The sequence below is a fragment of the Lissotriton helveticus genome, chromosome 8 (genome assembly GCF_964261635.1).
Source record: "Lissotriton helveticus chromosome 8, aLisHel1.1, whole genome shotgun sequence".
Classification (NCBI taxonomy): Eukaryota; Metazoa; Chordata; class Amphibia; order Caudata; family Salamandridae; genus Lissotriton; species Lissotriton helveticus.
Genome location: NC_136069.1, coordinates 1714851913 through 1714872369, shown reverse-complemented (window position 1 = coordinate 1714872369; position 20457 = coordinate 1714851913). Strand labels below are relative to the sequence as shown.

General features: G+C 49.6%; 1 protein-coding gene across 1 annotated transcript in view; it reads right to left on the bottom strand.

The window, feature by feature from the left end:
* Window positions 1–20457, bottom strand: part of LOC144774146 (NACHT, LRR and PYD domains-containing protein 12-like) — a 669012-nt gene that overhangs the window by 41446 nt on the left and 607109 nt on the right. Inside the window, exon 8 of the mRNA XM_078659165.1 lies at window positions 2174–2344. Within this exon, the coding sequence (XP_078515291.1) occupies window positions 2174–2344 (171 nt within the window). The remainder of the gene's footprint in view (window positions 1–2173; window positions 2345–20457) is intronic.

Sequence of the window (20457 nt, the reverse complement as noted above, 5' to 3'; positions counted from 1 at the left end):
AACCTCAGGAGCTCTGCTGTCTACACACACCATGAACCTCAGCAGCTCTACTGTCTACACACACCATGAACCTCAGCAGCTCTACTGTCTACGCACACTGTGAACCTCAGCAGCTCTGCTGTCTACACACACCAAGAACCTCAGCAGCTCTGCTGTCTAAGCACACCATGAACCTCAGCAGCTCTGCTGTCTAAGCACACCGTGAACCTCAGCAGCTCTGCTGTCTAAGCACAGAGTGAACCTCAGCAGCTCTACTGTCTAAGCACACCGTGAACCTCAGCAGCTCTGCTGTCTAAGCAAAGAGTGAACCTCAGCAGCACTGCTGTCTAAGCACACCGTGAACCTCAGCAGCTCTGCTGTCTAAGCACAGAGTGAACCTCAGCAGCTCTACTGTCTGAGCACACCGTGAACCTCAGCAGCTCTACTGTCTACACACACCAAGAACCTCAGTAGCTCTACTGTCTAAGCAAAGAGTGAACCTCAGCAGCTCTGCTGTCTAAGCAGACCAAGAACCTCAGTAGTTCTACTGTCTAAGCACACCGTGAACCTCAGCAGCTCTGCTCTGTAAGCACACCATGAACCTCAGCAGCTCTGCTGTCTACGCACACTGTGAACCTCAGCAGCTCTGCTGTCTAAGCACACTGTAAACCTCAGCAGCTCTGCTGTCTAAGCACACCATGAACCTCAGCAGTGCTGCTGTCTAAGCACACCATGAACCTCAGCATCTCTGCTGTCTAAGCACAGCGTGAACCTCAGCAGCTCTGCTGTCTAAGCACACCGTGAACCTCAGCAGTGCTGCTGTCTAAGCACACCGTGAACCTCAGCAGCTCTGCTGTTTAAGCACACTGTGAACCTCAGCATCTCTGCTGTCTAAGCACAGCGTGAACCTCAGCAGCTCTGCTGTCTAAGCACAGCCTGAACCTCAGCAGCTGTGCTGTCCAAGCACACCGTGAACCTCAGCAGCTGTGCTGTCTTGGCACAGAGTGAACCACAGCTGCCGATTTCTGCAGCCAGCTCTGCCTTTCATCTCACAGATGATCCTCTTTGTAGCCTGCACTAGTTTTACTCTTACAGCTGCCCCCTCTCTGCAGTCTGCTCCTCCTTTCATTTTACAGCTGTCCCTCTCTGCAGCCTGCTCTACCTTTCATCTAACAGCCTGCTCTACCTTTCATTTTACAGCTGCCCCTCTCTGCATTCTGCTCCTCCTTTCATTTTACAGCTGCCCCTCTCTGCAGTCTGCTCCTCCTTTCATTTTACAGCTGCCCCTCTCTGCAGCCTGTTCTACCTTTCATCTTTCAGCTACCGCTCTCTGCAGCCTGCTCTACCTTTCATCTTATAGCTGACCCTCTCTGCAGCCTGCTCTACCTTTCACCTTACAGCTGGCCCTCTCTGCAGCCTGCTCTACCTTTCATCTTACAGCTGCCTTCTTTGTAGCTTGCTCTACCTTTCATCGTACAGTTCCCCCTCTCTGCAGCCTGCTCTACCTTTCATCTTACAGCTGACCCTCTCTGCAGCCTGCTCTACCTTTCACCTTACAGCTGGCTCTCTCTGCAGCCTGCTCTACCTTTCATCTTACAGCTGCCTTCTTTGTAGCTTGCTCTACCTTTCATCTTACAGTTCCCCCTCTCTGCAGCCTGCTCTGCCTTTCATCTTACCGCTGCCTTCTTTGTAGCCTGCTCTACCTTTCATCTTACTGTTGCCCCTCTCTGCTGCCTACTCTACCTTTCATCTTACAGCTCCCTCCTTCAGAATGTGAAGAGGGCCTCGGAGCCCCCCGTGTCTCACTGACATTCCTCTGCCTCGTATCCAGCAGCCGGTCTGGTAACAGCAGGGAGACTGGTGGGGTAGGCACCATCACTGGAAGGAAAAGACCTGCCCTCTGGTTAAGAACTATTCCATTTGAGCCCAAATACCTGAGAAACCGGCTTTAAAAGTTCCCCTCTGCACCATGACAGGGGCTTCTTTCATGACCATGGAGTTGGGGCTCGGGTACCCCCACTTCACAAACCTGACTTAATTCACAAATGTTATCAATGGGAACCTTTATCACGACATTAACAGAAAAGAGGCAATCATGTAAACATTTAAATACATTTTTAAATATATGTGTGAGCCCCACCTACGATGTATATTTAGAAATCAATGACGTGATATGAACTGCTCAGCTCTGTACCTCAGTGTCTGTAGTTTGCAGTTTGGATGTTTGAGGCCTTCACACAACTTCTTCACTCCAGCGTCTCGCAGCTCATTCCAGCTCAGGTCGAGCTCTGTGAGAGATGAGTTTGATTCCAGGACAGAGGCGAGGTCTCCGCAGCATGAACCGGTGAGGGAGCAGCACTCCAACCTGCAGGAGAGAAGAGACACGGAGAGGAGTAAAGCAGAGCACAGACAGGGGCGTCACAACTTCAGTTTATCTTCATTTCCTTCCCGTCCTTGACTTACTCCCCTCTAGTGACACATCCCACCTCACACATCCGACCACGGCCTGTTTATATAGGAATCTCATGGGGGGAGACCTCAGACGAGCAGAGGCGGAGCTGAATGGACATAAATATATTAATACACTTTTTATGCTGGAGACCCTCTGCTGCGGTGTGAATGGTGAATTCACAACTTTAGCAGGTATTGCAGCCATTAGTATATTTATACGGGGTGTGATGCACACAGAGAGATGTTTTCATCAGAGGTCCCTGTGGGACGAGGTGTTTATTCAGAAAATAAAATAGTATATTGAGAAATAGACCAACATCACATATTGGGTACTTTTCAGGTGTTCATATTTTGGAGGGCGGACATAAGATAAGGGATACACAGCACAAGTGTGAATTTGCCAGGATGGGTGAGTAATCCCTCTTTATATATGTAATTAGATTACAGAAGCACTCCTCATTGTCAATGTTTAACTCGTAATGTTAGCTCCTGGGTAAGTATTCATTGATCTCCACTAGGTCTGACCCTATAGTGGTGCTTTCCGTAGCTCGGCTGTGCTGATAAACTTCTGACCCAAAGTAGCGGATTTGAGGTCGAGGGTCATTGCTCTTCACCGCAGGTGGGTTCTGTTTTCATACAATCACCCGACCTCGGGACTGTTATGGAATTACTATGAAATGTTGTTTTGTTGGAATGTAACATTTTTCACCAAAGTTCCTGTCACGGATATTGTTTCTCATTCCTGTCTTGATGCTTGTACACGTCACTTGAGACGTTGATATTTGGTAATAAACACAGTATTTGTCTTTTTAATGTGCATGCCTGCCCGAGCTGTCTGTCCACAGAGGAGACAGACACGTCTCCACCGCGGTCAAGCTATGGTCGACCCGCTTTATAATTCAGCGTTCAGCCGTAATGTCGGCGGTGAGAACACCTCGTCACAACAGAGAATGCTCATCACCAACATTTAAATCAGGCCTAAGTCTTTGAGTCTGACTCGGATAATTCAATTTCTAGGTTTGTGATTCATTCAGCAAAGGGCGAACTTATCTCCAGAGACAAAAGGTTCAGATTATAAAGAAAGATCTGATCAGTTTTGAGAAACAACAAATTCTCTCTTCAAATGTTACCCATGATAGTGGGTTTGCTGCCTCCATCTATTTAGGTCATGGTTCCTGCCTCTCTTCACTACCAGCTGTTCAGCGCTTCAAGGCGCTACATTTGAGACAGACCCTCTCGTACTTCGCTTTAATGTCCCTACCGAAGATGCGAGCGAGGTTTGTTCTACCGAGTGGAGGCTTGTGATGGAAGACGTATCATTGGCCCGGTTCCTGATATCTCGCTACAGTTAAATACAAGCGAGTGAGGCCGGAGGCTCGAGGGGGAGAGGTCATAACAGGAGGAAGTTGTTCTTTTAAGTGCCTAGACGCATATAACCCCGTCAGAGCTTTCAGCAGGTTCATTTGACATGTAAAATATGACCCCTCCTCCTTGTGCAGTGCTCCTCAGAATGTAAGTGCGACCCTGGCTCGTGGGCCCCGGTGACACTTGCAGGAAGTGCGGGTGCAAACTGTTCCCTGCCTGCTGCTGAGATCCAAGTGCAGCATTCAGGACGGAAACCATGGGAGGTAGCTCAGTCGGTTAATGCACGTGTACGAGTCATTTGGGTAACCTGCAGCCATTCATTTCAACGCTGCATGCATTCAATGGCCCTGCAGCCGTGGGAGGGGCTGAAAAGGCAGAGGAGTGTGAACACGGAATTATTCCCAGCAGAGGCGCAACTAGACCCAAATTTCGGGGGGGGGGGAATAAGAAAACATTTCGGGGGGGGGCTGAACCTTTGATCAGTAGGCAGAGTGGAGCTGCAGGGCCTCCAACAAGGGGTGAAACAACAGCAAGGCCTAATTTGCATTCAAATGGTCTTTTAAAGACCTGTGAAACGTTTGGGTGTGGCTGTGTGTGTGCCCGGGATCTGTCTCATAACGGGCTGTCACACACGACGGGGGGGGGCTGAAGCCCGGTGAGTCCAATGGGTGTTGCGCGCCTGACTCCCAGCGCTTCCCCCGACGGGTGGGTGCTCTTGTGCTCATCCGTCTGTCCCTCCTACGGGCTCTGTGATGCTCTCCGACATAAAAGAAGCATCAGCTCCTCAGCAGTAATGGAGGCAGACAGCAGAGGTTGTAGTGTGAGGGGGCACCACAGATGTGGGGCAGCTGTGCTCACAGGGTGCTGGGGGAGACTGCGATGCTCTTACAGAACAGAAGCATCAGCTCCTCAGCAGTAATGGAGGCAGACAGCAGAGGTTGTAGTGTGAGGGGGCACCACAGGTGTAGGGCAGCTGTGCTCACAGGGTGCTGGGGGAGACTGCGATGCTCTTACAGAACAGAAGCATCAGCTCCTCGGCAGTGACGAGGGGCCACAACAGTGTGCTGTGGAAGTAGGGGGGTTGGCAGACAGCATAAGTTGTAGTGTTCAGGGGGGCCGCCTGCAGATCTAGGGCAGCTGTGCGACAGGGTGCTGAGAGAGACTGCGGATGCAGTGCTGGCAAGAGGACAGTGGTGGCGCTGTGCTGCGGATGCAGTGTTGGCAGGAGGACAGTGGTAGCGCTGTGCTGCGGATGCAGTGCTGGCGGGAGGACAGTGGTGGCGCTGTGCTGTGGATGCAGTGTTGGCGGGAGGACAGTGGTGGCGCTGTGCTGCAGATGCAGTGTTGGCAGGAGGACAGTGGTGGCGCTGTGCTGCAGATGCAGTGCTGGCGGGAGGACAGTGGTAGCGCTGTGCTATGGATGCAGTGTTGGCGGGAGGACAGTGGTAGCGCTGTGCTGTGGATGCAGTGTTGGCAGGAGGGCAGTGGTGGCGCTGTGCTGTGGATGCAGTGTTGGCGGGAGGACAGTGGTGGCGCTGTGCTGCAGATGCAGTGTTGGCAGGAGGACAGTGGTGGCGCTGTGCTGCAGATGCAGTGTTGGCAGGAGGACAGTGGTAGCGCTGTGCTGTGGATGCAGTGTTGGCAGGAGGACAGTGGTAGCGCTGTGCTGCGGATGCAGTGCTGGCGGGAGGACAGTGGTGGCGCTGTGCTGCGGATGCAGTGTTGGCGGGAGGACAGTGGTGGCGCTGTGCTGCAGATGCAGTGTTGGCAGGAGGACAGTGGTAGCGCTGTGCTGTGGATGCAGTGTTGGCAGGAGGACAGTGGTAGCGCTGTGCTGTGGATGCAGTGTTGGCAGGAGGGCAGTGGTGGCGCTGTGCTGTGGATGCAGTGCTGGCAGGAGGGCAGTGGTGGCGCTGCGCTGTGGATGCAGTGTTGGCAGGAGGACAGTGGTGGCGCTGTGCTGCGGATGCAGGGGGCAGGAGGACACTGGTGGCGCTGTGCTGTGGATGCAGTGCTGGCAGGAGGGCAGTGGTGGCGCTGTGCTGTGGATGCAGTGTTGGCAGGAGGACAGTGGTGGCGCTGTGCTACGGATGCAGTGTTGGCAGGAGGACAGTGGTAGCGCTGTGCTGCGGATGCAGTGTTGGCGGGAGGACAGTGGTGGCGCTGTGCTGCAGATACAGGGAGCAGTGGCTCACGTGGGGGGTGTCATTGGTGGATGCCCGGTGACGGTAGCATGAACTAGTAGTGCCTCTGTAGGACCTCTTGCTCTCCAAGGAAGAGGTGTGGCACAGAGGCCAGGGTTCCTGACTCCAGACCACGGGTTTCACAGTTCGATTCCCGGGTACCGGCCGCAGGTCAGGCCAGCGCTATGTGACTCTGGGCAATAGCTTGCTTAATCTTCGGGACATCCCCCAGCACCGGGACACCCCTTCGGAGGTAGCTGTGTGCTTTACAAATACTGGTATTTCATTTCAAAGGAGCTGTGAAATGGCGTAGGATGTGACCGCGGGCAGATATCGTTCTCGATCGGTGAAAGTTTGCACAGTATCCCACCCCCCCTGCATGCACAGGTGTCTCCTAAGAGCTAACAAATATCTGTTAGTGATATATGCCGCGTCCATCCAATACAAGCAACATGCTCGTGTTCTATCGCTGACCAAATATCGCCTCTGGAAATATCGTGATACAAAAATATTGAATATTGAAATATAAAATATTGAGACATAAATATCGATGTCAAAGATATCCTACACTTAAAATGGTGAGTACAAAAATATCAGGAACAAATATTGTTGTCACTTATATCACTGTATAAAATATCCTCTACAGACAGACTCCGCACTACGAACAGACTCCCAACTATAGACAGACCCTCTTTATGGACAGACTTCTCCCAACGGACAAACCCCTTTCTATGTTGAGACTCATCTCTATGGACAGACTCCTGTCTATGGACGAACCACTTTCTATCGAAAGACTGAGGACTCTGTCGGTAGAGAGGAGGCTGCCCTTAGAGAGGGGTCTATCCATAGAAAAGAGTCTGTCCATAGCGAGAAGTATGTCCATAGAGCAGAGTCTGTTCATACAGAGGACTTTGTCCATAGAGAGGAGTCTGTCCAAAGAAAGGAGTCTGTCCATAGAGAGGAGTCTGTCCATAGAGAGGAGTCTGTCCATAGAGAGCAGTCTGTCCATAGAAAGGAGTCTGTCCATAGAGAGGAGTCTGTTCATAAATATGAGTCTGTTCGTAGAGAGGAGTCTATTCTATAGAGAGGAGTCTGTCCGGAGAGGAGTCTGTCCATTGAGAGGACAGACTCCTCTCTATGGACAGACTCCTCTCTATAGAATAGACCCATCTCGATGGAATGGACTCCTTTCTAGGGACAGACTCCTAACTATGAACAGACCCCTTTCTTTGGACAGACTTCTCACTATGGGCAATCTCTTCTCTATGCACAGACAACTTTACAATCAGACACCTCTCCATGGACCGACCCCTCTCTACGGACAAACTCCTTCTTATTGACAGACTCCTCTCTATGGAAAGACTTTCTTTTTGACACTCTCCTCTCAGACCCCTTTCTATGTATAGACACCTCCCTATGGACAGACTCCGCTCTATGGACAGACTTCTGTTTGTAAACACACTCCCATCTAAGAACAGACGCTTCTCGATGGACAGACCCCTTTCTATAGATAGACACCTCCCTATGGGCCAACCCTTCTCTATCGACAGACTCCTCTCTACGGACAGACTCCTCTCTATGGACAGACTACTCTCTATGGACAGACTCCTCTCTATGGACAGACTCCTCTCTATGGACAGACTCTTCTCTATGGACAGACCCCTCTCTATGGACAGACTCCTCTCTATGGACAGACGCTTCTCGATGGACAGACCCCTTTCTATAGATAGACACCTCCCTATGGGCCAACCCCTCTCTATCGACAGACTCCTCTCTACGGACAGACTCCTCTCTATGGACAGATTTTTCTGTGTGGTCAGACCCCTCTAATGGACATGCTCCTCTCTATGGACAGACTCCTCTCTTTAGGACAGCCCCACTTGCAGATGAACAGGCTGTGCTGAACCGTCACACAAATGACTTATCACCTCCACATTGTCATTGCAACCTCTTGGACCCAGGGCAGGGGAGTCAGAAAGTTCAATGCACTTCTAAACAACTCTCTAAAAGCTTCAACCACCTTCCAGAGGAAGGGAACCAGGTATAAAAATTAGGGCCCTCAGCCCCACTCTTCTCTCTCAGAGGACTGCCTGCTGCTGTGACCTGCTGCATACTCTGCAAGACTGCCTCGCTGCACCTGGAAGGACCCTCAGAGGACTGCCTGCAGCTGTGACCTGCTGCAAGCTCTGCTAGACTGCCTCGCTGTACCTAGAAGGACTCTCAGAGGACTGCCTGCTGCTGTGACCTGCTGCATGCTCTGCAGACTGCCTCGCTGTATCTAGAAGGACTCTCAGAGAACTGCCTGCTGCTGTGACCTGCTGCATACTCTGCAAGACTGCCTCGCTGCACCTGGAAGGACTGCTTTGCTGCCTGGGGCTGCCTTGAGCCCTCAGAGGACTGCCTGCTGCTGTGACCTGCTGCATACTCTGCCAAACTGCCTCGCTGTACCTCGAAGGACTGGTTTGCTACCTGGAGCCTGCCTTGAGCCCTCAGAGGCCAGCCCTGCTGTTAATCCACAGCCGTGTCACCTGCACCCAGGACTACCAGAGTGACACTAAAGGTAGACTGAAGGCCTCCTGCTCAGAGCCACAGAGACACCAAAGGCTTCCACCATCTTGAATCCACACATGAACCCCGCCTGAGTGAGTCCTGTACTCCCAAGTCGTGTCCCATCAGTCCTGGACCCTTAGTTGAGATGAGAAAGGTGCCCTGATGCCCAAAAACTAAAACTGCAATTCTCTGATCCATTCTCCCTGACTCCCAGTGTCACTGACTGCTGCGTCCATGACGTGGACACTGGAGACAGTTTGTTATGGATCATTTTAGGACCATAGTACAATTTTCCCAATTCATGCCTTAATATAGGTATAATTCACCATATCCTTACATAGGCATAGAAATCATAACCATATTTAAACTGAGCCTTGCAGCCCAAATACGGCAGGGCTACTTCCACTAGTTCAGAAAATCCACAACGATTTCTTGGAAAAACCCACCTTCAGCAGCTAGGGACTTCCCCCTGCTTGAATTTTGATTTATACAAGAACGCATGGAGTTTTCAGAGAATTGAGTCTCTAATGACGTTACTATGTCAAACCTTACGACAAACTCGGCGCACCTTCAAGGTATAAGTATGCCCACACTTGCCTAGGCAAAGACACAGTGGTTTGGAGCAGATCGACTATCTACTTGCCTTACGCGCCCTGCAGCAGCAAGCGCGGGAGGAAACCGACCCTCCAGCTGACGCACTGATAGACAATGTGTTTTCTCCAGCCGAGAAATCCAGCTCAAGTGTTTCCAGGCTACCCTTGCGGGTTGCTGGGAAAGCGAGTCCTGAGAGAGAGATACCAGACCTCCTTCATTCTAAAACCAAGGTACGGAGCTGATTAGACCCTTAGAGAATTCTTGGATTAGATTCTTGGCAAAGAATACTAAACTTAAGCTACACCTCACTTACTTCTTCCCTTTTACTAGACCTAGGTTAGGTACACTGGTGTAGGCGTATTTTAGAAGCACCAGTTGAGTACTTTTAGTAATTATTTAATATTGTATGTATTTTATCTATTTTATGGCTTAGAAACCATACCCTGCTTTTACAGTATTATTTTATAATATTCTTCGTACTGTACGCACTGTACTTTGCATCCAGTATTTCGATTGTAGCAGTTCATTTCCTCTGCATGAGAAAGAAAACTGGTCAATAAATACTTTTATTGAAAACGCCCGTCTCTCTATTTCTCTGCAACTCTGGTGAAACGAAGCATGCACGATTGACTGAGTGAAATAACTATCTATTGTTTCCACGACTCTGAAGATACGTTTTATCTTGGGGAAACAAAGTTGTCATGTTTATGCGGTTGTCAGAAACTAATCCCTTCTTGTGAATTCGAGAAAGTTTCTAGTGACCTCTGAGCTAGCTGGCACTCACAATTAAGTTTAGTATACTCAGTAGAGACCTAGTCGACTTCAGTGCTACGTCTAAACTACAGGATATATTATTCCAATGCGCAAAGCCTATTGGGAATATAGGAACTACACTACAAGTTCTCTTGTTAATCACAAAACGTACAGGGTGACTGACAGGCTGAGAGCTTGCATTAAGGAGGAGGTCTCCAAGATCTTTGCATTAGGGGGGATTGAGTCCTGGTCCCAAAGGCTTTGTCCCAAAGGCTGCCGCACCTGGTGCCACACCCGAACTTCGGTTCTGTGTGGACTACCAAGAACTCAATTCAGTGACTAGGACTGAGGCGCACCCCATCCCCAGAGCTGATGAGCTCATTGATTGGTTAGGGGCTGCCCGGTTCCTCAGCACGTTTGATTTGATGTCTGGGTACTGGCAGATCGCCTTGACTGATGGGGCCAAAGAGAGGTCAGCATTCTCCACAGTAGATGGGCATTTCCAGTTCTGTGTTATGCCCTTAGGGATGAAGAATGCCCCTGCCACCTTTCAGAGGTTGGTCAACCAGGAGTTGGCTGGACTGGAAGAGTTCAGTGCTGCCTACCTGGATGAGATTGCAGCGTTCAGCGCCATTTGGGAAGAACATCTGCGCCACCTCCGGGAAGTGTTGATGGCTCTGCAGAGAGCAGGCCTCACGATCAAGGGTGGGTAAGTGCCAGATCGGGCAGGGTTCTGTGGTGTACTTGGGACACCAGGTTGGGAGCTGCCAGGTTAGCCCCTACAGTCCAAGATTGAGACCATTCTGGATTGGGAGCCCCCCAAGACCCAGACAGAGGTGAGAGCCTTTCTAGGACTCATGAGGTACTACAGGAGGTTTGTCAAGGGGTATGGCAGCATCGTTGCACCCTTGACAGAGCTGACTTCCAGGAAGCAGCCCAAGAAAGTGAACTGGACTGACACCGGTCAGAAAGCTTTGGATGCCCTGATGACTGCCATGTGCACTGTGCCCGTGTTTCAGGCGCCCAACATCTCTAAAGAGTTTATTGTTCAGACAGACGCTTCAGAGCATGGTGTGAGGGCTGTTTTGTCACAGATGAATGAGAAGGGCCTAGACCAACCTGTAGCCTTCATCAGTAGGAGGTTACTTCCACAAACACTGGGGTGGAGTGAAATTGAGCGAGAGGTATTTGCTGTGGTCTGGGCACTGAAGAAGGTGAGGCCATACTTGTTTGGGACTCCCTTCCGGGTTCAGACAGACCACAGGCCCCTCAGATGGTTGATGCAGATGAGGGTTGAGAATCCAAAGCGGTTGAGGTGGTCCATTTTCCTACGGGGGTGGACTTCACGGTGGAAGACCGCCTTGGTATTGAACATCTTATCTCAGATATCAGCTAGAAACGCTACCTGTGAAGCGCTGAGCACGCTACTTTTATTCACGAGCTGTGCGAGTAATTCTGCTAGTTTTTATCGTAATTTTAAAAACTGTTTATTTCCACTCTGTATTGCATACAGCATACTCTTAGGCCACTTGCACGCATTATCGCCACTTTGTCACGGCTCTAGCTGCCGTTAGGGCTTCAGACCGGGGTCAGGGATTTCCTCCCACGGCGGCCATCTTGAGTGTGGGCTAGAGCGGTGTGAGCGCTCTAGTGTCCCACATAAAAGGAGCCCCGGGACAGCGTTCGCGAGATCTTATCTCAGATATCAGCTAGAAACGCTACCTGTGAAGCGCTGAGCACGCTACTTTTATTCACGAGCTGTGCGAGTAATTCTGCTCGTTTTTATCGTAATTTTAAAAACTGTTTATTTCCACTCTGTATTGCATACAGCATACTCTTAGGCCACTTGCACGCATTATCGCCACTTTGTCACGGCTCTAGCTGCCGTTAGGGCTTCAGACCGGGGTCAGGGATTTCCTCCCACGGCGGCCATCTTGAGTGTGGGCTAGAGCGGTGTGAGCGCTCTAGTGTCCCACATAAAAGGAGCCCAGGGACAGCGTTCGCGAGATCTTATCTCAGATATCAGCTAGAAACGCTACCTGTGAAGTGCTGAGCATGCTACTTTTATTCACGAGCTGTGCGAGTAATTCTGCTTGTTTTTATCGTATTTTAAAAACTGTTTATTTCCACTCTGTATTGCATACAGCATACTCTTAGGCCACTTGCACGCATTATCGCCACTTTGTCACGGCTCTAGCTGCCGTTAGGGCTTCAGACCGGGGTCAGGGATTTCCTCCCACGGCGGCCATCTTGAGTGTGGGCTAGAGCGGTGTGAGCGCTCTAGTGTCCCACATAAAAGGAGCCCAGGGACAGCGTTCGCGAGATCTTATCTCAGATATCAGGTAGAAACGCTACCTGTGAAGTGCTGAGCATGCTACTTTTATTCACGAGCTGTGCGAGTAATTCTGCTTGTTTTTATCGTATTTTAAAAACTGTTTATTTCCACTCTGTATTGCATACAGCATACTCTTAGGCCACTTGCACGCATTATCGCCACTTTGTCACGGCTCTAGCTGCCGTTAGGGCTTCAGACCGGGGTCAGGGATTTCCTCCCACGGCGGCCATCTTGAGTGTGGGCTAGAGCGGTGTGAGCGCTCTAGGGTCCCACATAAAAGGAAACGGTTGTCTCCCGCGCTAGCGGTCGCGTTTGCGAGAGCGCCGTCCCTGCGCCGGAGTCTCGCTTGAGTCAGCCCGTCTGCGCCCGTCAGCGTCCTGGAGGCGCTCGGGGCGCGAGCCAGGCGGGTCTCATTTAGCACTTAGCAGGATGTACACTAAAGAGGAACTTTTGACCTATAATACACATACTGCTCCATGTCAGCGAGTCATCCCCTATTCCGCAGGGGCTATTACTAAATGTTTCATGTGCGGGTGGATTCCTGGTTTTACCGAAACCCCTCCGTGCAAGCTCCCCCCTTTAGGCAGCAAATGTGCATTATTAAACACCAGGTCCCTTCCCCAACATGCTCTTGACATCCATAATCTTCTAACACACGATGAAACGGATTGTCTCTTTCTCACGGAGACATGGCTCGGTGAGGGATCGGAACCTGATCTGACCATCGCCATCCCTCCTACGCATGCTGTTTTCCATCGAGACAGAAGTAAGGGCAGGGGAGGTGGAGTGGCGCTCATTATTAAGAGGCACATTCCATGTACTATCCTGCCTGTGGATGACCTACCAGGCTGTGAGACCCTAGCCTTCTCCTTGGCCCTCTCCTCCCATCAATCCTGCTTTGGGCTCTTGCTTTATAGACCTCCTGGCCCTCTCTGCTCTTTCACCGAGGATTTGTTCTCGATTATTTCCACACTCAGTCTTAGGGCAAAACACTGCCTAATCCTAGGGGATTTTAACATCCACATGGATAAGGTTGAGGATCCTGAAGTGCAAAAATTCCTGGATATGACATCTTCGGTGGGATTTCATATGTACTTGCAGGCACCTACACACGAGAAAGGGCACATTTTAGATCAAATCTTCTCGACCGTTCCGGTGTCCCTCTCCTCCCTTGCCCCAGTCCTCTGGTCGGACCATTTCCTAGCGGACTTTGTGATAGTACATCATTTAGCGTCCGCTCGCAATGTGCAGCGGCAAATAGCACGTATGCCTAGAGCCTTCCACAAAGTCACCCCAGCCATGCTTACTCGGGCCTTAGAAACCTATCCTTGTGTTTTCACAGGCAGGTTGGAGGACGATGTAGTGTGTTTTCAGAAATGGCTCACTGCACGTTTGGAAGCCTTGGCACCACTCTGCCAGGTCAGATCAGAACTGGCAAGAGCGTCGGCCCCGTGGTTTTCTGCTGCCTTGGCTGGTAAGAGAAGGCACTGCAAGAGGCTGGAGAGAATTTGGCAGAGGCAGTATGATACATCTGCTAAGCAGTCTTATAGAGAAGCAGTGAGGGAATATCATCGGGAGATCACAGCAGAGAAAAAATCATTTTTAGCTAAAAGGATTGTGGAAGCAGATAACTCCTGCAAAGAGATCTTTAAGATTGTTAAAGAGTTTATCTCTCCTTCCTGCTGTACTCCCACGTTTGTCTTCTCGGAACCATGGATTATGGAGCTTGCAGCATTTTTCACTAATAAAATTCGTACCATCCAGTCGGCCTTGCAAGGAGCTCATAACATCTCGGATTCCGGCTCTGTGGCCGACGGCTCTCTTAATCCCTGGTTACACTCATCTGCATTGGACACGGATACTTCGGGTCCTACTCTTGACTGCTTTCCTGTTTTAGAGCTTCATGCCTCGCTTGACCTCTTGTCCAACTTGAAATCTGGCTCTCCACTTGACCCTTGCCCCGCCAAGTGTCTTGCGACCTTGGCTCCTGCTCTTAACTCTATCATCAACCCTATTATTAACTCATCTCTGAGTTCGGGCAAAGTCCCCTCATCTTGGAATCAGGCCCTAGTCCTTCCCCTTATTAAAAAGCCGAATGCAGATGCCAAATTGCATTCCAACTACAGGCCAATCTCGTTGCTGCCCGCTTTGGCCAAAATAGCGGAAAAGCATGTACACACCACCCTAGCCAACTTTCTAGAGGTCAATTCCTTGTTACATCAGTCACAGTCCGGGTTTAGATCTAACCTGAGTACAGAAACCGCTCTACTCGAGGTGACCGAGGCTGTGAAGGAAACTTTGGACAGGGGTGGAAAGGCCTTGCTCATCATGCTTGATCTGTCGGCGGCCTTCGACACTGTTCCCCACGACCTTCTCCTGACAAGACTCTGGGAGATTGGCCTGAGGGGAACGGTGTTCGAATGGTTTCAATCTTTCTTGTCCGACCGCAGACAAACGATCTGGGCTCCCCCTTCTCCGCCCCTATGCCGCAGCTTGAGGTGGGGGTCCCGCAGGGCTCCATACTCAGCCCCTCTCTTTTTAACATCTTTATGACACCTTTAGCGGCGTGAGTAGAGGAGCTAGGGGCTCAGATCGTCTCCTATGCGGATGATACACAGCTTCTGTTCACTTGTGACAGGGGCTGTGACTTCGACGGAGCGGCCATCCGGAAGTGTCTGGAGTTTGTGTTTGATTGGTTCGGGAAAAGCGGCCTCAAATGCAACTCAGACAAATTCGAGATATTGTTTTTTGGTTGTCCCGCCGACCCGAGATGGAAGCACTGGTGGCCTTCGGCCATGTTCCCCCCTGCCAGCGATTCTGTTACAGATAAGAATCTGGGCATGCTGGTTGATAACACCCTCTCCTTCAAGGCCCAGGTAGCTGGCCTGACGGGGAAGTGCTTCGCCATCCTAAGGATGTTGAGAAAGTTTCTGCCGTACCTATCTTTGGAGCACAAGAGGATAACGGTGCAGGCCTTGATAGGCTCACGCCTGGACTATGCCAACATCCTTTATTTGGGTTTTCTGAATATCTGCTGACCCGCCTGCAGGTAGTCCAAAATTCGGCAGCCAGGGCAATCTTTGGTCTTACCAGAAGAGCCAGGGCTAGCAACCTCCTTGTTACTCTGCATTGGCTGCCGATTCGAAAGCGCATCTCTTTTAAGACCTTAACCACAGCTTTTAAGGCGCTACACAATTTCGGCGCTGGCTATCTGCAGCGAAGGGTCAACTTCTATCTTCCATCTAGACCCTTGAGGTCGGCTTCCCAGGCCAATGCAATCGTGCCGGCAGTGAGACATATTCGTTGTGGAGGTCGCTCTTTTAGTTACCTGGCCCCCGTCTTTGGAACACTCTGCCCCTGATGTTGCGAACGTGCTCCAATTTGTCTACCTTTAGAAAGGGACTTAAAACTCATCTTTTTGCCCTGTAAGTTGTTCTTGTGGATTTTTAGTGCCGCTTTGGCTGTCTTGTTAGTTGCTGGTATTTGTGTAATGATCTACAGCGTCGGGACGCTCTTCGGATCAGCTGAGCGCTTTACAAAACCCACAGTAACATAACATAACATGCCAATGCTGATGGTCTGTCCAGATTTATCAGCCTTAGTGAAGAGAACTCCCAAGGGGAGAGTAGTTCTCCCTATATTTCAGCTGGAGGGGACACGTGTTATACCTGGCACCTTTGGCGTGGGTCTCCCTTCCATTTTTTGCTGTTGCCTCCTGTATTTTTGCAATGTTCTTTGCTGGTCTAGATGATTTGGGCACTTTGCCACTGCTATTCGGTGCCAAAGTGAAAGTGCTCCCTATGGTAAATTGTTGTATTGGATTAGTAACTCCATGATTGGCTTATTAGATTTACTTATCAGACCCCAGTACAGTGCACCATGTTTGTCCAGGGCCTGTTAATCAAATGCTGCCGGTGGGCTTGCAGCACTGGTTGTGCCACCCACAGAAGCAGATTGTAAAGTATGACTCTGGCCTGCCATTCCAAGGCCTGTGTGCAGTCTGTGACTTCCATGTCAACTTGGCAAGTGCACCCACTTGCCAGTCCCTAAACCTTCCCTTTTCTACATATTAGTCACTCCTAAGATAGGCCCTAAGGAAGGGTGCATTGTATGTATAAGGTAGGACATGCCCTGATGTGCCTGGCATGTCTGTTAAATATTGCAGGGATCCCTGTTAGCATGAGCTGAAAGCCATTTTGTACTTGTCAGCCATTTAGTTAGCCAGAGCCTTGCACATGCTCAGAAAGGACTAGCTTATAGAATGCACCTGCTCCTAGTATAGAACTGTCAGGCTATTCTTGCTGATGTAAGGAGAAATGTCTCTCCTCCCACTTTGTTGAGCAAGCACATTTTGTATACCCATATTAGTCATTTTGCATGCTGGTATGTGCCAGGACCTCCCTTTGGTTTTATGCTGACTATGTAACCTATGCATACCCAAGGCCCCTGCTCTCTGTACTCCTTAGAATGCCTCCTACAGTGACCTGAGGGTACTGTGTGACGCAATCTCCCTCATCTGAGATAAATAAACATGCTATTTTTATATTCTCCAGTTTGGTATCAACGGTGGTAGCCACTGTGGCTCCGTGTAGTCCAGCCAGGCTGGCGAGGGAGTCACCATCCAAGCCATTGTTTAACCCTACTCTTAAAACTTTGAAGCATGACTGTAAGGTTCTCGAGCGGAGGAATGGTTATTGCTCAGCTGACAAGCAGAAACTCAGAACCCAGCAGAAAATATATTATGCAGCGGTTACGCTTGCCAAAGGGCAATTCTTCTCTGCCCGCATCGATTCAGCTAGTAACAGCTCTAAAGTAATCTTTGCGATTGTCCAGAGCTTCACGCCTCCGATGGCTCAGGCAAGTGTGCCGTTATCCTCACCTTCCTGGTGTAACACCCTCTCCTGCTATTTTAGGGAAAAGATTTGGGCGATTCAAGCAACATTTATTCCCTGCATTAGCAGTATGGACATACCTTTGCAACGTCACTCTGCTGGTACATTCCCCTCCTGGTCCGCTTTTAGGATGGTGGACCCTTTGGAGTGTTACAAAATCCTGAAGGGACTGAAGTCAAGCTCACCCTTGGACCCTTGTCCAGCAAGGACACTGGCAGCAGTTGCCGAGGATATCAACACGAAGGTAACCACCATTATAAATCTGTCTCTCCAGAAAGGGGTGGCTCCACGGGCTTGGAAAGAGGCCAAGATCCTCCCTCTTCTAAAAAAACCATCACTGGATCCCCTCTGCCCAGGGAATGACAGTCCTATCTCCCTCCTTCCTGCCATGGCGAAAATGTGTGAGAAGGTGGTCAATAAGCAGTTGACCGACTTTGTGGAAAGGGAGATGCTCCTGCACCCTACGCAATCAGGGTTCAGGGCATCACATAGCACAGAAACGGTGCTGGTGGAGGTGGCGGAAGCCATTCAGGAGTGTCTGGACGCCGGCGGGAGAGCAGTTTTATTTAGCTTGACCTCTTGGCGACGTTCGACACGGTACCACACGCACTTCTTCTTTCCCGTTTGGTTTAGATTGGTCTGGCAGATGTCGTGTAGGATTGGTTTCGATCATTTCTGGATGAGCTTGTCGAGCAGATCTGGATTTCTCCTTCCTCCTCCGCCCCTCAATCGGCATCTATGGGTGTCCCTCAGGGTCCCTCCCTTAGCCCCCTTCTCTTTAACATATATGTTACACCGCTGATCTATCTGGCGGAGGAGTTGGGGGCTAAGGTGATGGCATATGCAGATGATAAGATACAACAAAAGGGGGGAGAGAGAGGGAAGTGGATTCAGTCTCCCTAGGCATTATGAATAAACAAAATAGAATCCACTCAGAGGGTGGCAGTGATCCCTAAGGTGATGGGGAACACACAGTGTTGTTTAAATGCCCCTCACACACCAACAGGCCCCTTGGTGTCATGCTTCATCATTGGGGCCTTCGCATCCCTCTACGGGATGCGGCGTGCTACGACTCACGGCTACGTAGGAGCTCTAAGTAGTGAACTATGTGAGGGTGTGTGTATACTGGGGGAAGAGTGTGAGTGAGGTGAGGTGAAAAAAGTGAGTAAAAAATACCTGGCACGTAGGAAAACAATTATTTATTATGTCCTCGGCTGGTATTAATAAAAGGTGCAGAATCTGGTTGATAATATACGTACTAGGGTATATCAACCATCAGGGTGTCAACATGTTTAGGAGCGCAAGGCTCCTTCTTCAGGACGAGGATATGCACTCTATCCTCACCTTACTCAAATGAGAATGTGAAAGTGTTTGAAAATTAATAAAAAATAAATGTGTAATGTACCTATCAGTGTTTATAAATAGGTATGTTCGTTGCGCCCAATTGGCGTTTGAAAAAACCTGTGAAAAAAAAGACATAATAAATATACTAGTCGGATGTCCAGGAACATAGAGAACATAATAGTCGGATGTCCAGGAACTGAAGAAGAAATTTCTCTCCTAATTAGATAAGGTTAAACAACAGAACATAAATGGGGGTCTGGTACCCTGAAAAAGAAGACACTTGAGAAGGACATGTAAACATAAACACATAGACATACATCATAAATGTAATCTCCCTTGGTGGGTGGAGGGAGAATGTGGTAAGGGTAATGGCTTACTTATTTTCAAAATTCAGATGGCTTCATGAGCCTATACGTGGTATTGGGGGTATCTTCCCTCGTTGCCTGGTAAACAACCTAAAAGATAGTAAAGGCTGCATTGTAGGTGGTGGATAGAAGGGATAAACAGAAAAATATATATAAGGCTGCTGATGCACAATGCGCCTCTTCGTTTTTCACAACCCCACTCACGGTTACTGCATGGTTCAATCGCCTGCCTTCCCCTCAACGCGGCTCCGATGAAGTGAGCAGTAGGCGAGAAGACTGGCTATTTATACTCTTCGTTGTGGTAATTAGTGAAGGCAAATTGGGTAATGAATCTCGGAAGTATGCCCAAATACGGCAGCAAACGCCCTGCCGTTTCCGGTGTTGACGCGATCCATGAAGGATTGCGCTGGACGTTACTGCGCCTGTCTGAGGGGATAGCGCATCGTCAGATGCGCACGCGAGAACCCGGGACTGACGGCGCATGCGCGAGAGTGCCACACTGAGCTCTCGCGCATGGGCAGTCCCGATTGACGGATCTTTTTTTCGGTGCATTGTGTGAATGAGTATCAGAGGAAAGGCAAGCAATCCTTGATAAAATATACTGATAACGAGGGTGAAAAGTCGCCTCACTGCTCTGGGGGAATATTAAGTTGGCAAAAGGAAATCTTAGAAATGGTCAGAAAATTTATATAGTGGGAAATAACGCCAAAGTTGATTTTGGGGCGTTCAATGTACAGAACCCACACTGGTGACCCTGTCTTCGGACATAGTCTTATATATTGGATCATAGATATAAGGTCTGTATGGGTAATCTGATAGATAAAGAATGGGTGCCAATATACTCAAGGAGGTCACACCTTGTTGTATTACACTCTTCATAACCTGAATACAGATTCTGGAGTTAGCGTAGTTGGCTCCAAGGAATCGAGTCATTGAGCCCTGAGGTGTCTGTGCCAAGACGAAACACCCAACGTTGCTCTTTTTCCAATAACCCTATATCTGAAGGTAGCTGTTCGATCACTGTCCAGTGCAACTCATTGACACAGTGTTGAAGTTCAAGGAAGTGGGCTGACATTTTTGTTGTTGACTTCTTGCACCTAATGTTGCTTTTGTGCTCATTAATCCTTACTTTGACTTGTCTCGTGGTCATTCCCACATACTCCTTTTTGCAGTGACATGTGATCAGGTAGACCACATTTCTACTATTGCAGTTCGTAAAGGTACGTTGTTCCCAACTAGTGCCATTAGTAAAGTTGAGAGTCTGGCTCTTCTTGGTAAGGTGACAGCTTTTGCATTTGCCACACGGATGGTGCCCTTTTACCCCTTGTAGTCTTGTTTGTTCCACTCTGTGTGGAGGGGGTCTTGTATGGACAAGCATGTCTTTAAGATTCCTACCACGCCTGTGGGCGAACAGTGGTTTCTCAAGGGATAGTGTGCCACTCGTGAGTATGCGCCAATGTCTATTCACCAGTTTCGCCACTTGGTTGGTTACTGGGCTATAGGTAGTGACACAGACTGTTCTACACATCTGATCATCTTTTGTGGGCTTGTCTTCAAGGAGAGCATCACGGTTATTATTCCTAGCTCTCTTCATAGCCTTCTGGATGACAGGGTTGGGACAAGACTACAAGGGGTAAAAGGGCACC